At 35.3% G+C, this 18,859-nt stretch overlaps 2 protein-coding genes across 4 annotated transcripts in view; both read right to left on the reverse strand.

Moving 5' to 3' along the window:
- PPP4R2r (Protein phosphatase 4 regulatory subunit 2-related protein) overlaps positions 1–5,328 on the reverse strand; it is a 32,716-nt gene extending 27,388 nt beyond the window's left edge. For all 3 annotated transcript variants that reach the window (XR_001848987.1, XM_017629643.1, XM_017629633.1), the window contains exons 1-2: positions 5,189–5,328; positions 3,432–4,975 (exon numbers count right to left, since the gene is read on the reverse strand). Coding sequence is in view for 2 of the 3 variants with exons in the window: in XM_017629643.1 (XP_017485132.1) it covers positions 3,432–3,648 (217 nt within the window). In the remaining variant the exon portion in view is untranslated. The remainder of the gene's footprint in view (positions 1–3,431; positions 4,976–5,188) is intronic.
- Positions 5,329–13,139: 7,811 nt separating this feature from the next.
- LOC108373716 (uncharacterized) lies at positions 13,140–18,302 on the reverse strand. The gene is made up of 2 exons (XM_017629653.1): positions 17,260–18,302; positions 13,140–16,893 (listed from the first exon to the last, which is right to left on the reverse strand). The coding sequence occupies exons 1-2, from the start codon at positions 17,296–17,298 to the stop codon at positions 16,603–16,605; spliced, it is 330 nt and encodes a 109-aa protein (XP_017485142.1). The 5' UTR covers positions 17,299–18,302; the 3' UTR covers positions 13,140–16,602.
- Positions 18,303–18,859: the final 557 nt, after the last annotated feature.

An 18,859-nucleotide genomic window follows, 5' to 3' on the forward strand; every position in this document is an offset into this window, starting at 1 on the left:
ATGCAGTTGAAAAAAGAGAAGAATTTCATTTTTGTTGTGTACATATGTATATGTATTTGTTAACATTACGATTAAGCACATCTGCCACTGACGATTAAACAATTAGAGAAAATATACTTCAATTGTAACAACTTAAACGGCGTAAAATATAATGAAAATAATTTACATGTCGACAAAAGTTTATTTATTCTTTCTACTTTCAAACATTACATCTATAAGTAAGTAAGTTCAATAAACATTTTAAGTTGCCATAACACATATTTGATATAAACCTTAAGCAAATACTCCAAAGATGTAGGATTTTTATAAATTAAAGAAGCAACTTTAAAAGAACTCCTCCAAAAGGCCTTCTGAAGTACGTCCTATAAAAGCCTTTCTGGAAGGCTTTCTATGGGTAGCAAAAGAAGGAGCCCTTCAATTTGTGTCACTCCATACAATAAAGAAAGGAGAAAGGAATGTAGAGTGGAAGGCCTCTTGACTCTTAAGAAAGTCTTTTTTAATTCCTGACATTATCTGCTGGGATAAAATAAAAAAGATGTTCGGGGTTGCCCTGAAGCTTGGAATATGCTCTTTATACCTATTCTCAAACCAGTTAGCGAAAATATTCGGATCGCTATCGCAAGTAGCTGACGAGTGTTATGAATGTCACACGGTGAGTGTCACTAGAGCTGAGGGAGGAGCCTTCAATATCATCCGAATTGAAAGAGCTCGGCATGCTCCCAGTTTTATAAACTTAGCTAATATTTGGAAAAATATATATATGGGCAAATAGTAGGAGCTATTATAACAACACATCTTTGAATTTTGATGATTAAACTCAAATTATTAGGGTAAAAAATAACAAAAAGCCCAATTTTTGTGATGTGTATAAAAAAAAACATTAAATAATCCAATAAAAAAAAAAATAAAAAGTTGCAATCATTTTCTTAACACGCATATTTAACCAGGCACAATTCGGAAACCTTACGAAGATGTTCAAATTTTTTTATCACATTAAGGCGTATTATCTATTATATCAAAACTGAATGTTTGACGCACAGGAAAGCCTCTCCAGCGATTAGTCAGCGGCAGTAAATTAAATAACAATTTATCAATTAAGTCGAGAGAATATCAAGTTGCGCATAGCTACAAAATTTGATAGCCCAAAATAAAAGTGCTTAGCAAAAGTGTTAACAATCGTTGTTTATCATACGAATGTATGAATGTGCCTACCTTAGTATTAAAGCTAAAACAAAGCAAAAAGTAACAAAAAATAAACAATTTCATGGTGGCTGGAATTTGTGTAATGGGAGTAAGGTTTTCGCACGAAGAATAACAATCGAAATTGTTTTTATACATATTCTTTAACCTTTTTCATTGATGTTCCATGTATTAATATATGTATGTACATATACATACATACATATGTATGTATGTTTTTTTTCAGTTTTTTTGCAAAGAAACCAATTACCGAACAAGTGAGCAATGGTGTTAACTTTAAAAAGAAGAGTTTTATTTGTGTATTCAATAGTAAGTATGTGCATGGAGCAGGTATGTATGGTACATATGTATACATGTGCTATCTTATACATAAATATGTAGTTGTACTATCACCTGGCACGCGCTACACAATCAGCTTTCTTCGTGCCAAGAAGCCACACTCCCACTTAATTTGGTCAAAAAAATTGTCAGTCATACCGACAAATTTGTATCTTCGATCCAGTCTATATAGCGCCTTGTTGTTTGTGTGCACACACATGCAGGTACATACATACATATACATATGTTTATTTCGCTGTATTTACTTTTTGCACTCTTTCTTTATTCCATTTGCTTTTGTTGCTATTTTTATGCGAACAGGTTTCAAGCTTAGTCTAGTTAAAATTCGCACAAAGCAAAAAATGTTTATAAATATACGCAAATAATGTAGGTACTTTAGAAGCAGGCAACGGTTGAAAAAATCAACAAGTAACGACGGGCAGGACGGAAAGTGGGGAAAAATAAAAGAATGTGACAAAGTTGCTTGGCGAGAAAGGCGTTTTTAGCAATGAAAAGGCTAATGATAAAGATTTCGGTTATTAAAAATAAGAATTTAACATCAGCGTATACGAATTCCATTGAAATTGGCATTTGAGAAAATATTATATTTTTTTTTGTAATTTTATTTGCTTTAACTTCTTGCTTAGTTTTAAAGACAACATCAGAAATGTCTTTAGTTAGCATTGTTATCGCATTTAAAATTTCCTTACTGTGCCCCTTAGTTCGCAAGGTATCAGCGCTGACGCGCGACCTTGATACATTTTTTAATTATATGCAATTAAATTTTGCTAATTTTTGCACAAAAACAAGGCCTAATTTTTTGTGGATACTTTTTGTGTTTAAGCGAAATCAAAAATATACATAACATATAATATATAAAAATAAGAAATTTAAAATTTGTCTTTTAGCTTTCGGTTTTTTCCTAAAAATGGAGCGAAATGCAAATTGCTAAAGTGTACCTTTATACGCCAAGCTAAGTATTAGTGATATCCTGTCAAACTGGAAGTGCCTCGGAATTGTAGCAACTTTGAAACTCTAGTTCTTCCATTCCTTGTGCTTAAGGGAAACGCCTGAACATCATCATTTGTTATAATTTTTAAATAACAAGTATGTAATTTTTAAGCAAAAAAAAAACAAAACCGACTCAACTTGTCATATAAAAATTTAATAGTACCGTTAATTTCTTCATGATTGGATCTAAACCAAATTAATATGGGACCACCCTTGAGGCAACACCTTTCCGTTAGATCGAAATCGTTCGACGTGGTCCAAAGTTATGCGATAACATACATAAAAAAAATAAAATTAAAAAATATTCCGGCGAATTGATATCCTTCTACTTATTTTGAAGTCGGTTAAAAAAATGTTTTCAGAAATCAGTTTAAAGCCACATGTAGGTACATACATATACTATGTACCTGCATACATATGGAAGCACATGCGTATAACACCTTTCAAGTTGTCTGCGTTGAATTTTTTGTTGCAAATTTTCTTGCTTTCTTCTCCCAACTTTGGCATTTTTTATGGAGAAAGTTGCCTACACCAACGGTGAAACAACATTTTTGCGTAGATAATTTTCGACTGCAATTCCCCCAACAACGGGCGTAAAGAATAAATTGTAAAAAAAATGGAGTGTGGTGCAATTTGAAATAACGTGAGCTGTATATATCTACATGTCTACATACATGTGTACCTATGTATATACATAAAAAAGTATCTATGTACGTTTATACTCGCCTAAAAAGCCGGTTAGTAAGTATCCAGTAAAAAGAGGCATCGGCTTCATGGCAGGCAATAAACTTTAACAACCACCACCATTACCATCCATTTTTTTCATTCAATATTAACTCCGCCATTATATCAGGAATTCATTTAATGCTTATAACTCAATGATTTTTTATTGTCGTACTTACCATCTACACGAGGCGAGGTATCGTGGAAATGCTTGATCACATTAAGTAGCTTTTCGCGGAATAGATACTTTAGACTGGACCATTTGAAGACTGTGTCACCAGTTTTCGCCACATACTGCAAGTAATCGTCTAGCTCCTTAGGTATCTCCTTTTGCTTGAGTCGCGTGAAGCGCTCCAAAATTTGCATAACTTCTTCAGCGTTTTCCATATTAACCATTTATTCTAGGGTATTCGAGAAGAAAACCGGGATGCAAGCAACTGTCTGTCTTTCAGCAAATGGAAATTTTTACTAGCTCCGACTGTTTAACTCTCGGTAGCTTCCCCTTTTTTAAATTTTCAAAATGTAAAAAAAAAAAACTAAACCAATTTCGCAATACTTCGTGTTCCTGCTGCGTCTGCAACGGCTGTTAAGGCTGGCTGGCTCGCTCTTGCCACCACTACGAATTCGATGATGATATAGAGACACAGCAACGACGTTCGTTCGCAACCGGCAATGTGTCTTTTAAATTTTTCGCTGCTCTTCTCGCTGCACAATGACGACGAAGTTATTATTCTTTGTGTAGGAGATCGAAGCTGAGTTTCGGTTTTTCACTTTGGTTCTTTTTCCAAAACTGTGGCAAAAAGATAGCAGCAAATTTGCAAAACGAAAATGCGACTCAGTGAATTCCAGAGACAAGCTATTCACGACCACAGCTACAATACCGACGATTACGACTGAATACGGATACGGGAACCGGCGATGGACACGACGACAAAGACCACGATGACTGAAAAACGGCACGGCACACAACTATCGTACACGGGCGCGTATAGGCGGACAAAAGTGCACACACACACGCACACAGACACCAAACGGAACTGAAAGCGATGTGTGGATGCGAAAAACAAGCAGCCAGACGAACGTTCCAATAACTCCTCAACGGTGCGAAAACTCCAGACAAGCAGTTATACGTTCTAGATGATATTAGAGCTGGCGTTTAAGTTGGCTTCTGCCACAAATGTTGATACGAGCGGCGGTGGCTATAGTACATACAACAATTTTATAAATTACAGATATATACGCGTTCCGTGATGGTGATGCGTTGCGATGATGACTGTTGGATGTGCGCTCAGAGACTGAACTGAAACGTATAAGCACGAAAACCTTGACGATATGCACAGCGATACTCAATTTGCAGACAGCAGGCGGCTGGCAGCGAGCTACAACCGGCAGATATATATGTTTGTTTAGGAAAAGTGTAACTACCCGGCGTTTTTACAGCTGCAACTCTTAACTCTGGACGACTGGCTGGCTGACTTGCTGCGCGAGTTTGCAACTGGAATTAAGAAACTTTTACTATTGTTGTTGTAGCTATTACGGCTGCGACCCTTGCTGGAGAAGAGGAACAGGCGCAAAGCAGACAAGAGATTTTCTCTTGGCGACGCCACACGTTATGCAGCTGCTCCGATTTAAATGTATGCTGACGACAACGAGATGTCTACGTGCTCGGTTGTATGAACGATGCAGGTAAATTCTGTCGATTTTTTGGCACTCAGTTTTGCTCCTGCAAAATGCAAATGCTTAGAAAGTATATCAAAATGGTGTGTATGCATAAATATTTTGTATAGATACTGCAAAATGGAAGTGCAAACCGCTTTGGAGCAAAGCGGCACAATTTGAGGCAGCGAAATTTTCGCCGGCAGCGTCGTAAACGTTAACGTCACAGCGCTGCTGGCGTATTTACTCTAGTATGTTTGTATCTTCTAAAAAAACTCACCTGACGAAAGAAGCACACTGGTTCTAGTAATTGCTTACTTTTAAGCAGTTTTTAACACTTTATTTGCGTTATTTTAATAAAACTTGAAACACACAATTATTCAAAGCGCCTGCTTTCCACGAGCGTTTGGCTTTAATAAAAAATTTAAGCTTCCAGTGGGTAGCGGAATAGACTCATAGCGATGTTGCCAGCTTTTGCGATAATTTAGTGTGTTGGAAGTTATTGAAAATGGCTTCAAATTTAGTATTTTTGAAATTAATATATCTATCAAACTATAGATACCTTATAATATAAAGCGCTAAAAAATACTAGTTTGCAGTAAATTTATTGGAGTAGGCATTAAAGAGTTTGAATCAAGTTATGGATTAAGCCAATTTTTTGCAACAATCAGGTGGCACTTGCTAACAGCTGTTTGCATGCACTAGCTTTGTTTCTTTACAGAAATTATCACTAGTTTCTGCTTCTGCTGTAATGCGTTTTATATCCCAAAAAGCTAGCAGAAACCAATAGCTCTCTTTAGCGCTCTCCTTTTTTGCCTCTCCGGCAAAACAAAATGGGAATAATTTAGTTTGTTTAGAAATGAATTTATATACCTAATAATAATAATAGTTTGACGCTTACAAATACGCTAGTGTTTAGCCGAGCTTCTCCTCCGATTTGTGGCGTGCGCCTTGATGTTGTCACACAAAGTGGAGGGACCTACAGTTTTACGCAGACTTCGAACGGCGATTGTATTTTTATAAGAAGCTGTTTTTCATGGCAGAAATAAACTCGGGGGTTTTCTATTGCCTGCCGAGGGGCGATCTATCTATCTAATAGTATGCTCAAAATAAGCTCACAGTTGGCTCACAGTAATACCATGATCTGACCGAGATAAAAACATATTTCGTTGCTAAAATTGGTTTTCGACCTAAAACTTGTGTAATCGTTCATGTGAAATCTGTCAAACGAAAACCAGCTTTCGCTGAAAACTCAGGTTCCACTCATTCCAATCGGTGTCTGCACTAGTTTTTTTCGATAACTTATCGAAGTGGAAATCATACTTAGGGCCGGTTACTCAATGTCTGGTTAACACTAATCTGCGGTTAGATTAGTGTTAACCAGACATTGAGTAACCGGCCCTTAATCATCTTGAATATGCCAGTTCGGGCTTATTCAAGAATGGTAGAGTACAAGATTGCGCCGATTGCAGCAGAACTCGTGAGAGTAATTTTGGCGTGACGTCACCGTAGAGTTGACAGCTGAGAGCGGCAAATAAAACTGCTGTCTAGTGATGTGCTGAATTGTCGGTACCCAATACTTGATTCCGTCACCAGTTAGCGACAAGTTTTAGATCGATATCGCACTTGCTGACGTAAAAATATTTCATATCATACGTCAACAAAACCGATACCGATTCGAAAATTGTCGCTAACTGTTCCCAGAATCTGCCTACAAAAATGATATCGTCCGATTCAGATGGAACAAAAATGCTTCAAACAAGTAAAAGTTTCTCTGTATTATGGCCTCGAACCGACATATATACATCTTTCATTTGAATCAGTATTAAAAGCTCTATTGGCTCCTACATTCGGGTTATGATAGGCGAGTCTCCCCTTAACCGTTTTTTCCATATTCCATACCTAAATGTTTCGGTACCGAGTATCGAGAGTAAAAGTATTAACTCAGCACATCACTACTGCTGTCAGCTCGACTGTGACGTCAGCAAAACAGCTGATTATGTCAAGTTCACTGAGAGCAGATTAGCGGTATTGCCATCGGCGCCATCTTCTGTATTCTCGCCACCGTGGGGCTTATTGTTAATAGGTTGACTAAATAAGAGAGTGTGTCAATCGGTAACAAAGTTCGCGCCCAATAAATTTTTGAAAACTATAAGGTGAATAAAATTTCAGTAGGTCATGAGGCTAGTGAAATTTTTGACAAATGCATACAAAATTTTGACAACCGCAAAGATTGTTGATATGTGCAATTTTTCGTTAAATAAAAGCTTAAGCTGATGAACTGCAATCAACGATGGTAGATGTTTTCTTAAAATATTATTTTATTCCGCATAAATCTGCGGTTATCAAAAATTTACTGCTATCAAAAAATATTTCATTTAACACAGCAGATTTACAAAATCACCAGAATAAAAGAAAAAAATTGTTAATGAGGATCTAAGAAATGTCAATGAAATACTAATAGGTTGTTAATGAGAAGAAAATGAAAGAAAAGTATTTTTTTTTTATTTTAGCAAAATTATCAACAAAGGATCTTAGAAATGTCAACGAAAACACTAATAGCTGGTGTGAACAGGCTTCAGCCCGCAATCCGAAAACTCATTTTCAAAGTGTTTTCGTTGTCGGTCAGAACATGGTACAAATTTGCCGGTCTAGACATTTAAAAAGTTTAAATGGAGCTTTGGCATACGCCGTTTTTTGCAACAAGCAGGTGGTGTGGTTGCTAACAGCTGTTTATTTGCAATGCTCTCAAAAATGTATACTGTTAAAGAGTGGCAGCTAAACTGTGCATTATATTAATCAGCTCTGTAGGAAATATGCTGGTAATGGAAACGGTAAGGAAATCGTGTGAAATTGAAGTGTTTTTTTTATTAGATGGGTATATCTTTATTAAATATGATTATTTCTGAAGGGCAAATTAATGGGATCTCTAATTATCTTTCAGTTATGTATATTTAACTCAGCTAAACTCAGAATTCGCAATGTCATCAGGAAACATTTTAAGTCATGTAGATAACAGTAGGTAGCTGAGAGTTACAAAATGTTTAATTTCTTCGAAATATACATATGTAGATACATGTACGTACATATGCATTCATGTATATATATACGGCATAGTTAAAAGAATCCGTAAAAACGTTCATACCCTTTTAAATACAATTGTGCATATGTGTGTATACACAAAATGTTCTTTCAAAAGTAGTCGCTCACTTACCTGCAGTCACGTGTCTTTCCTTTTCCTTTGTTCATAAATACAAGATATCCTACATTTCCATTGATACTCTAAGATCTAAGAAAACACACATCCATCAAAATACATACAATATGTTCATGATCTTCGGTTTGAAAAAAGGACGCGAAAATACGAACAGCTGTTCCATTTATGGTCACACCTGCATGCCATGCCATTAAAACGTCTCTGGAATTAACGATTTTACATGCTTCATACAGTATACACCCGTATAAACATATGTATGTACATACATAAATATATTTACTTAACTACATATGTAAATACATATAAATATATGTAATTTCATACGCACATGGCAATTAATTATAATTTCTGTCAAGTTTTAATAAGTGTCTTTAAGAGTTCTATTTAGCTTTCCGGTCGAATGGACCCAGGACAGCAAGGAATCGCTGGGAGTACTGATAGAAGTATAAACTTTCGTAACTGCGCTGAATCGGGAGAAAACCCGATTATCGGATGCTATAAGGATAACGTTGATGGTGACGACCTTATTTACATCAAATAAGCTGGGCACTACTGCAAAAGGTAGATAAGCTGGTGGCTACCTACGAGGTTCATCGACGTTTTTAAGGACTGATTGTAAATACGTTCCGAAGATTTCGGAGAGTAGCGTGTAGCTACTTGTATAACCATTCCCACGACAGCCGGTTGTACGTACCGGAAAGGCGCGGGCTCTACCCGACCAAGGGCTTTTGTTTCAGCGATCTAACCCTATTTTGGTCGGCGAAATCTGTTAGAGGTTGTTCGTATATGGGGTAACATCTGCTCCGCATTCCTCTGCTAAGGAGTAGCAAAGTGTCAAACCCTGGACCAGAAACCTATACTTGGCGCGTATGCCAGAAAAGATTATACCCAAACTCGACTTCAGTTTGGTGTAATGGATAGTCACCTCCACCTCAGAACATACTCAGGTCTTAGAATTAATCGGCAGTTGACAACGTAACTTTTAGCCCCATGCTGTTCACACATATAAATCAACACCGCAGCCACAGTGATCCACAACACATACTAAGAACCGGTGCTATCAAATACCTAGACAGCCTCCACGGCTCAACGGAGTTCACCTGAGGAACACAACTATAACACGTCCACAACCCAACATAACACAAACTAGCCACACGCCGCCGCAACCCACGAGCGAGGACAAATCAGCAGTTCCTAGTTCCTCGCAAAATCTATTCGGTGTGCCGGTCCAGGATATACTGTAAAGCGACATCACTAAAAAATAAGACAGCACTTCCAACTGCAGCATACACAACCAATTCCCGGTAGGTAACAACACACCTCACCAACACCCCGTATTGCGATTAGTCTCCGAAGCCACACGAGGACGACACAATTTAACTGTAACGGACTCCAGGGAAAGATCGAGGAGATAACCGTCTTCATGGCACGGAATATTGACAGCTGCGGTCCAAGGGACGAACCTGCATAGCAATTCAACATTGTAGAACTGCGCCAGATACAACGTGCACCGTCGAGATCGCGAGCGATTTAATGGTGGAGGCTTAGCGTTCGTCACGGATTACACCGTGCAGTATCGTCTTATCAAAGCACCTTAGCTTCAACGAACTTGGCGGAGAAATCGGCACCGAGACTATAAATAAAAGGACAGCAATTTAGCCAGAGTAATTTACGAACGAATCTAAAATGTGTAAAGGGATACAAGCTGTTGTGTTTTGTCTTAAAGTTTTGGCTTGAACAGCCATATAAGCCTCCGGAATATTGCATAATTTTCTAGACTGAAATTTATGCTGCGGCACTAACTTCTTAAAGCTCTCGCATATGTATGTATTTTCATGGGAAGAAATTAATGCAGCACTGGCTATAATGGCGTACTCGCTTCGTGTTCCACAATTCATACATACATAGGGGACATGAGCTCTGCGTTAATAGACGAGTCGCTAATTGCTGGGAGCAAGAACACAAAGCAATTGAAGAGAAGCTTCTTAAGAAAGAAGTGACATCTCGAAGGAGAAATCCTTGTGGGAAATGTTGACACATTACAGGACCAGCAACTATATTCTAACACTTCCAAGATTGGATTTCAAGAAGCTTGGCGTACTTACTCCTGGACGTATATAGTGTTTTCGAAAACACTCTTTCGGAAAACTCTCTAATAGACTCTTGTATCCAGCGCTGGATAGAAAGATTAAAGGATAAAGCCAATACCATTAAATCCACTCTACGACAGCAACGAGCCAGATACCTGGCTACGAAGGAAGTTCGTAGCATAGAGCTTTCGTCCCTCTATTATGGTTCATCGTATTGACGATCTACTCTGTCTTTTTTTACCCTAAAACGGCAATTTAGTGATTTTTTTCCAGGAAAACAAAAAAGAGGGATAAATAACCAGAACCATTCCTTCAACAAGAAGACATACATTTCCCTAAGGAAGTTAAATATCTAATATTTATCCTCAATGACTAGGTCCCATGAGATCGCCACCTTGATAAAGTCGTTCAGAAAGCCAAAGCTTTCCATCTAGACATACCTTAAACTAAGGGGGTTACACTAAGACATCCGACTTTAATTGGTAAGGTACGATACCATCTCCGCAACGACCAGCCTGCGTGGACATCACTGGTGCGATGAGAACAACACCAACTGCGGCTGTCGAGACATTTCTAGGCCTGCCTCATCTATACGTTGTAACTTACCTCAACGGACAATGTGGAGAACGAGAGCTTTATGTGTGTGTGTACATATACCCTCCCTGCGAACCATTTTTTCAGAGTATTCTGCATTGTAATGAAATTTTAAAGAATTCTTTAAGATTTAATTAGATTTTTTGTCGAATATTCTAAAATTAAATAAATTACGCACACTTCCATTCTTTTATGAAATTTCGGAAGAAAATCTCCGAAGCACCGAAAATAATGGTGCTATGTGAAGAATATCTTTCAGAATTTTTCCAGAATTTTCTTTATTTTTCGTACAGAAATATCTTTACGAGTTCGTGTCAACCACTTCATATAATTTTCTTTGAAAATTCGTAAAAAAATCGTTACAGAAATGAGATACTCCTAACGATTTCCTTAAGATTTCTGGAACTTTGGTTTGCAGGGCTTCCACCCTCAACAAATAGTTATTACAAGAGGAAGGACTGCGCATTTGCTTTGAGGACCTGTGCCTTCCAAAGCCTCTTTGCCTAACACATCAAACTGGGGCAATGAACGACCAAAACCCCGGAAGTATAGCCACATTTGATACATTGATACTTACTCTGCCTTTCAGGGCGTGACGCATGCCATTAAACTATGTCTGACGCAGTACATAGAGAGTGTGGCGAATACATCTACGTAAAAAATGACAACAGAGCAGCACTCCTCGCACTACCAGGAGTATAGGGCCACAGTGGAATCATGATGATGTAACAATGTAATTTTATTTTAAGTTTTTAACCCCGATATCAACTTTCTTGGTAGCAATAAGGTCCAACATAAGATCTAACGGGTGAACCCAGCTTACCTATCCTGCTTTAGTTGCGAATGAAATGCATCTTTTTATTTTATTTTTTACATATGAGCCGTTTATTTTGAAAGTGGCATAAGTCACTTCGTACCTCTTGTGCTCAAATGGCGGGATACTTGTAACCGAATGCTTGTGTAAATTGTTCTATCGTCATAAACTAACGACAAAACCTTCTACCTTGTGGTTGATGAAGTTCAACGAAAACAGCCGACGCGTTCAGATACATCTAAGCACAAGAGGTACAAAATAAAATTAATAAAAATACAAAATAAAATTAATAATATTACAAAATAAAATAAATTAATAAAAAGCTCTATTCAGTAATTTTTTAAGTGAAATTTCTTTGATGATTGAGATGAACAGGGCAAATTCTGGCTAAAATAGTAAAAAGTCTTTCGTAAGACAAATGAAATACAGATAGCAAGATGGTCCGAAAGATTTTTGTTATTCAGGCACAAAAGTCTTAGAAAAAAAGCTTTCTCATACACTACTCGTGGTGAAAAGCTATTTTGAGAGAAAGTTCTTGTATATCATTTAGCTCGCGTCGCTCCAACACTCGCACTGGCCGAGTGGGCAAAGCACAGGCGTTCCAATCGAGAGAGTTCGAGTCCTTATTCTTTGTAAGCTGGAGTCGCTGGTTCGAATCCCAGTGAACTCGAGGAAGAAGTAATTTATAAACTGATGTTGTTTTTGTCCACGATAAAGTTTTCTCAAAAAACGGCCTCAGCTCAATAAAAATTTAAATTTAATTATTTGGTTAATTTCATTTTCTTTTATTTTTTAGATGTCATTGTTTTAAAAAAGACAAATAATTTTTTTTATTTCATTTAATTTTGGCGATCTTATTTTTTTTAATTGTTTTTTTTTTTTTGTCTTAAACAAAATATTTTTAATCAAATTTAGTTTTTATTGTTTTACCAAGAAAAATATGTAGGTTTTTTGATTAAACAAAAAAAAATTTTACTAAAAAGCGAACAGCATAACGCTAAGACCTCCTCGTTAGCAGATCTTTCAATTAGTCTCTCGTAAATAGCCGACATGGGTATTTACGTAAATACAGTTTAAATATATGATCTGAAAATTAATACGTTTTAATCACCAATAGGGACGTCAATTGCAAATTGGACCGAAGGTTAAGATTAAGATTATGATGAACGTAAAGAATAATATTAAGATTAATGTTAATGTTAAGATTAAGATTATTGTTAATGTTAATATTAAGATTAACGTGTAGATACAGATACAGTAAAAGATAAAGGTAAATTTGAAGTTAAAGAAAGGGACACGATCCAAATAATTGCTCTTTTCATGAAGAAAAATACTCAGATAATATGGGTAACAGGAAGAGGAAGTTTAACTTTAGTCGCGTGTGGGATCTACGCACTTTTTTATTAAAAAAAATTCAAAAATCTTAAAATTTGTTATAAATTAGTTAGGGAAACTCTAAGTTTGAGAAAGAATCAAGCTGTGATCGTTTTTATTTCATTTATTGATTTATTTATGCTTTTATTTGAGTGTTCTTAAACATATTACGGTATAAGTATATTATATAATCAAATGAAACAAACTTACATAATACAACAGTCTTTGGAAGAAAATGCTACTGTTCCGGAATATGTATACATACAAACATATATATTTGTAATTATCTCCCAAATTAATTTATAAAGGTAAGGCAGGGAAACATAGTTTGTTCGAAAAAAAATTTTAAATGCCTACATTATTCTGCAATATTTACTATAACTCTGTTTTATAAAAAAACAATGAAACCCGCTTTTAGTAACGTCTTAATTTTTGTATATTTTTCATTAATTTTACTTAGATGAATCGCTTAAACTCGAAAACCTGAAAACACGGAAAGTGTTTTTTTTTATAGAAATTTAAATTTTAACAGTGCAAAGTTAAAAGTCTTATGGGTTTTTCGAGTTTTAGGAAATACTTGTGCACTGCTAGTTTTTAGTTGTGGTTCATTTTGTTTAGTTTTCTTTCTTTATTTTCTTTAAAAAATTTGAATGTTTAAATTTTTACGATAATGTGGTTATAGAAAATGTATAAGTAAAGCTATGTATTTATAATAATAAAAAAAAAATAGTAATTGAATGGTGCCAAAAATATTGCTTATGTAAAAATTATTCGGATTCGGTGTCTGAAATTACTTATATTTTGATATATAGTACGTATGTACATATTTTTATATATATTTTTTTTGCAGTTTCACTATAAATGCAGCTAGATTAATTAGTGACGAGGTCGTTAAAATTGCTTCGCTTATCAATTATGTACTTAAGTAAATAGGTGCCTAAAATCTATTTTAAATTTTTATTTATTTTTTAAGCATTTTCAACCAAAATGACTAGCACGTTTTAAGTACAGAAAAGAAAAGTCATGAACATAAATATCAGTTCAGTAGATCGCTCCTAAAATTCTCCTCATTATTCTTATGTTCCAAAGTTTACTTGGCCAACAAACAATGACGTATGCAGTTTTAAGAGGATATGATGGCATATGCCCAAGGTTGCCTAAACATACATACATATGTATGTATGTACGTAGCTGAGTGCATGCCTATTATGTATATTATTTGTATGAACATTTTACCTGCCTTCAAAGTGACGTTCGAATGAGATCCTGCAGGCAAATGAATGCGTCGAGGAACAATAAATAATGTTCGCACTAAACGTATACCGATAAATGTATACAAGTGTATATACATACATACCTACATATATACATATGTAAATCACATTTTCCAGCCTAGTGTCCGTTCAGGAAAAAAGATTTCAAAATTTTAATATTTACACAATTTTTTCATTCACCAGTAGGTTTTTAGCAATTATGTAGTATGTTTTTCAGCATGGAGATTCAATTCAGGGCTTTTGAATTACAAAAAATCGTATTGCGTAAAAAATTGCACAACGTGTGAAATTGAACTCAACGGGCACTCAGCGCTTTTAAATTAAAAAAAAAAGTATTTTGCCCTCAAGAAACTTCAATCAGCGATGATTAAAAATTTTTTAATTTAAAAATTCTTATTTTTCAAAGGAAATTTAGCTTAACATGTATTCAGCGCTTTTAATTTACTAAATTAGCGCTTTAATACCAATAAATTAATATTAGACTTGGGAAAAAATTAAATTAGCGAGAAAACTGTGAGCGAAATCAATTCAGCGAGTATTCAGTATTTTAAAATTAAAGCAGCAATGTTTCGGTTCAAATAAGTTAAACTCAGCGAGCATCTTAAGGTAAATAAAAATATATACCTAGAATTTCCATCGTTATAATTCAAATGAGTGTGTATTCAGCGCCTCCAAATTAAAACAAAATCAATATTTTTCTTCGTATAAGCTTAATTCAGCGAGCATTCACAATTTCAATGCTCAAAAATTTTAATTTTCTGCCGATATATGTAGTTCCATTAAACGAGTATGCAGCGCTTTTATTAAAAAAATAATTCATACAAAATATTTTTGAATGCTATCAAAGAGTTTAATTGTATTAGGGTATTATTTATTTAAATTAAGTTAAACAAATTATAAGCAATGCAATTCCGAACTTTAATTTAAAGCAGTTGTAAGTAGTAGTTTAAGTAATCTAGCTGAAATAGGATAAAATTAAAATTTACGTAAATTTTATGCAAATGGATTTAGTCAGCGAATTCTATGTCAATTGAAAAAATAGTTGCTAAAAACTCAACTCTGAATATATGTACATATGTATGTATTTATGCATTTGTTGCATATTGAATTCTTGGTTTTAAAATACGAATACTATAACTTTTTGGTTTAGTTTGATCATTAACTATATATTCTCAGTGAAAAATCAACTTTGTGTACCTCATTCCGCGCAAATTCAGCTTTTTTCTTCATCGTATCTCATTATATTATGAGAAATAGCCTACACCAAACCACATAATTAAAGAGTAAAATTCAGCTGTTTTTAACTTAAATTTTGTTTATAACATAAAAAATAGCATTATATATTAATTAAGGTAAGTTTTACATTGCTTGCTTGGAAAGCGAGGAAATTGGTTTAAATCTAGAGAAAGTCTAAGGTTAAAAAGTAGTCTACATAATTCAATGTCAATGCTGCGGCTTAAAATTTCAAAAATGTACCAAATTATTTTATTCAGCTTCAATTCAGCAGCTCTTTGTTCATCGTGTAACTATGAAGCATGAAATAGTTCCAAATAAAAACAAAATAAGTATGGTATTCAGTGCATTGTTTTATTCAGCACCAATTCAGCAGCGCTTAATTTGAAGTTTGCCTGCCTGCATAAAATTACGCCAATGCGTAACATATGAGTTTTTCAATTCAGCGCTAATTCAGCAGCTATTAATTAAAAGTGCGGGTACGAAATAATAATAACCTTAAAATAAAAGCATAAATGAAGCGTAAAATTATACGAATTGTATTATTCAGCGTTTAATTAGACATTCAGCGCTATTCAGCAACTCTTAATATGAAGTTTGCCTATGACATATTGGTAAGCTTAAATTAAAAACTCAAATGAAGCTTATAATTACTTTAATTGTCTTATTCAGAAATATTTCAGTAGTGTTTAATTAATCCTCCATGAAAACCATTCAGCTTCAATTTAGGTACTTTTAACTTAACTTAAAAATCTTTTATGAAATACTGAGTGGCAATTTAAGCTTATTCAGCTTCAATTCAGCTATATACTTACCTCTAATGCATGTTTTGCCAATAAATTAATGGTTAGCCTAAATAAAGGGATTTCTAAATGTGCTCTAAGAACTGAATTGTACATTTTACGAAACATTACACACTACTATCACTCACTTCAGCACTACAAAAGTATTCAGCGCACCTAAAATAACTCCCTCCGTTAAAAACACGAAATTAGCATTTAAATTTTACCTAAAAATTACACTTAAAATGTCCCTAATTTCTGCCTACTCAACCGCACTTCCACAGCCAACACAGTCACCATTATCATTCGATTTACTTCAATTTTCTGTAACACGCAGCTCGATGCGTTTTTTAAGCGATTCAAATGTCTGCTGCATGCTACGCATCTGAAAGCGTATCGATGTGGTGACGTCACGCTGCAACTGGTGCACCTCACGCAAATTCTGCACCAGATGATGATATTCCGCCTTGACCTCCTCCATGGACTCGAGCAGTTCCATGACACAAACGCCATCCACATCATCTAGGCTGCTTGTGTGGTCCAATGTCGTTTCGACTTCGTGCAATTTGTGTGCCACCGTATAGAGTTGAGTGCCAGCGTGAGCGACCTTTTGAGAGAGGACGTGGGCCGGGCACGAAGGGAAAGAGGGTGTTATATGAGGGTATAAAGATGAATAAAATGGTAGATGGCAAAAGGATGCAGGTAAGCGCAATTGTGTGTATAAATAAATGTGTAGCCATTTATCGCAACAACAATGACGACATTAAAAATTTAGGCGGCAGGGTTTACGGGTTATTAGGGAAGGTCAGAGGAGGAAAGTATGAAAGACAGCATAAAAGAAATGAAAGCACATAATAATATGTATTAGTACTTAAAATGCTTTTAAGCAGTTAAAAATGTAGGCCAGCAAATATCAATGTTGTGTACAAGCCGCAGCTTAAATGAAATAAGCCATTTTAATGCTTATATTTACCGACTTTTCCAGTTCGCTCATATTCTGGTAACCCTCCATTTTACTTGGTTATCGCCTGAGAGTTGTTTGTATGCTGAGCTCTGCTGTATGTGCAAGAGATTGCTTTGCTTTTTATTTCCTTTGCGCGCTTGTGATTAGTGCTTATTGGTTGGTTGCCTACTTTAAGGCGTAGTGACTTAAATTGAATACCGTTTTGGTTTGTATGTACGAATTTTTATCAAGCTAAAGGTTTTTATATATGTATAAGTTCCGTATGTATGTTTAGCAGCATTTTTTTTTTCTTAAAAAAATTTGCGTTTCGTTAAAAGCATACCCAGCAAATTGCTTTAACACGTTCTTTTACTTTATTTAATATATGCAGCGGTGCTTTTAATATTCTTATCTTGTATTTTTTTAAATTTTCAGACCCACTTTCTCATCTTATTATAATTTATTTGCTTAAATTTATTTCATTATTTCTTATTCTTTTATAATTTTTTATGCTTTTCACTTCCTTTTTCACACAACTCAGCTACAACACAGTCTTCAAATATTAGTGCGCGCTCCGCCCAAATGCCTATGCTATTTATACCAAACAAATACTATTTATTCCAACACTTCATCTGTGTGCTCTCCGAAAACTTTAACTTTAACAGCAGCATCAGGCACTAAACTCAAACCCCTAACCTACGCCAACATATATTCAGACCATCCAACAGCATCCCTACCAATTAACATTCCAGTAAATGTACGAGCACATACACGCACAAATCCACATACATACATATGTATGTATATCCACATAATAATCAACTTCGCTCCAAGCTTCTTACAACTGGCTGTACATAAATTATTTTGTCACTTCAATGTGCTCTAAACAAACAACAACATCCTTTCTACCCCTACACCACACTTGCTCCCTTACAGTTCTCTGCTATTAGTATGAACACAAAATACTGTATGTAGTTCCGTTCTCTCTGTTATTTTGTATTTAACATTAAGGCACAGGGTACAACATGGCGTATGCGCATTATTTTCCACCATTTGCGAATGTTTTGCTTATTTTGATTTTTATACCCGAGCGCACTTGTGCACAAGGGTATATTAATTTTGTTCACATAACGGTTGTTTGTAACAGCCAAAACGAATCGAGATAGATATAGACAAATGTATACATAAATGATCAGGATGAAAAAAGAAATCGATTAAGCCATGTCTGTCTGTCCGTCCGTCTGTCCGTCTGTCCGTCTGTCCGTCTGTCCGTGTACACGATAACTCGAGCAAAAATTGAGATATCTCAACGAAATTTGGTATGTAGGTTTCCCTTAATCCAAGGTAGATTGGTATTGAAAATGGGTGAAATCGGACTTTAACCACGCCCACTTCCAATATAACGGTAATTTCCAGAAATACAAAAACTGCGGTATTTTAGTAACAACTGAAGATAAATCACTCAAAATTGATATTTACCATTATTTTTAAAGGAAAAATAAGAATATTATAAATTTTTGGAAAATGGGCGTAGCCACGCCCACTTATGGTTACATGTGTATATCTTGGTAACCGCTGCACCAATTTCTTCCAAACTTGGCACAGTTGTTGGCCTTGGCACAGCATAAAA

Source organism: Rhagoletis zephyria, unplaced genomic scaffold (assembly GCF_001687245.7).
Source record: "Rhagoletis zephyria isolate East Lansing unplaced genomic scaffold, Rhagoletis_zephyria_1.1 Rzeph_scaffold_00083, whole genome shotgun sequence".
NCBI classification, from domain to species: Eukaryota; Metazoa; Arthropoda; class Insecta; order Diptera; family Tephritidae; genus Rhagoletis; species Rhagoletis zephyria.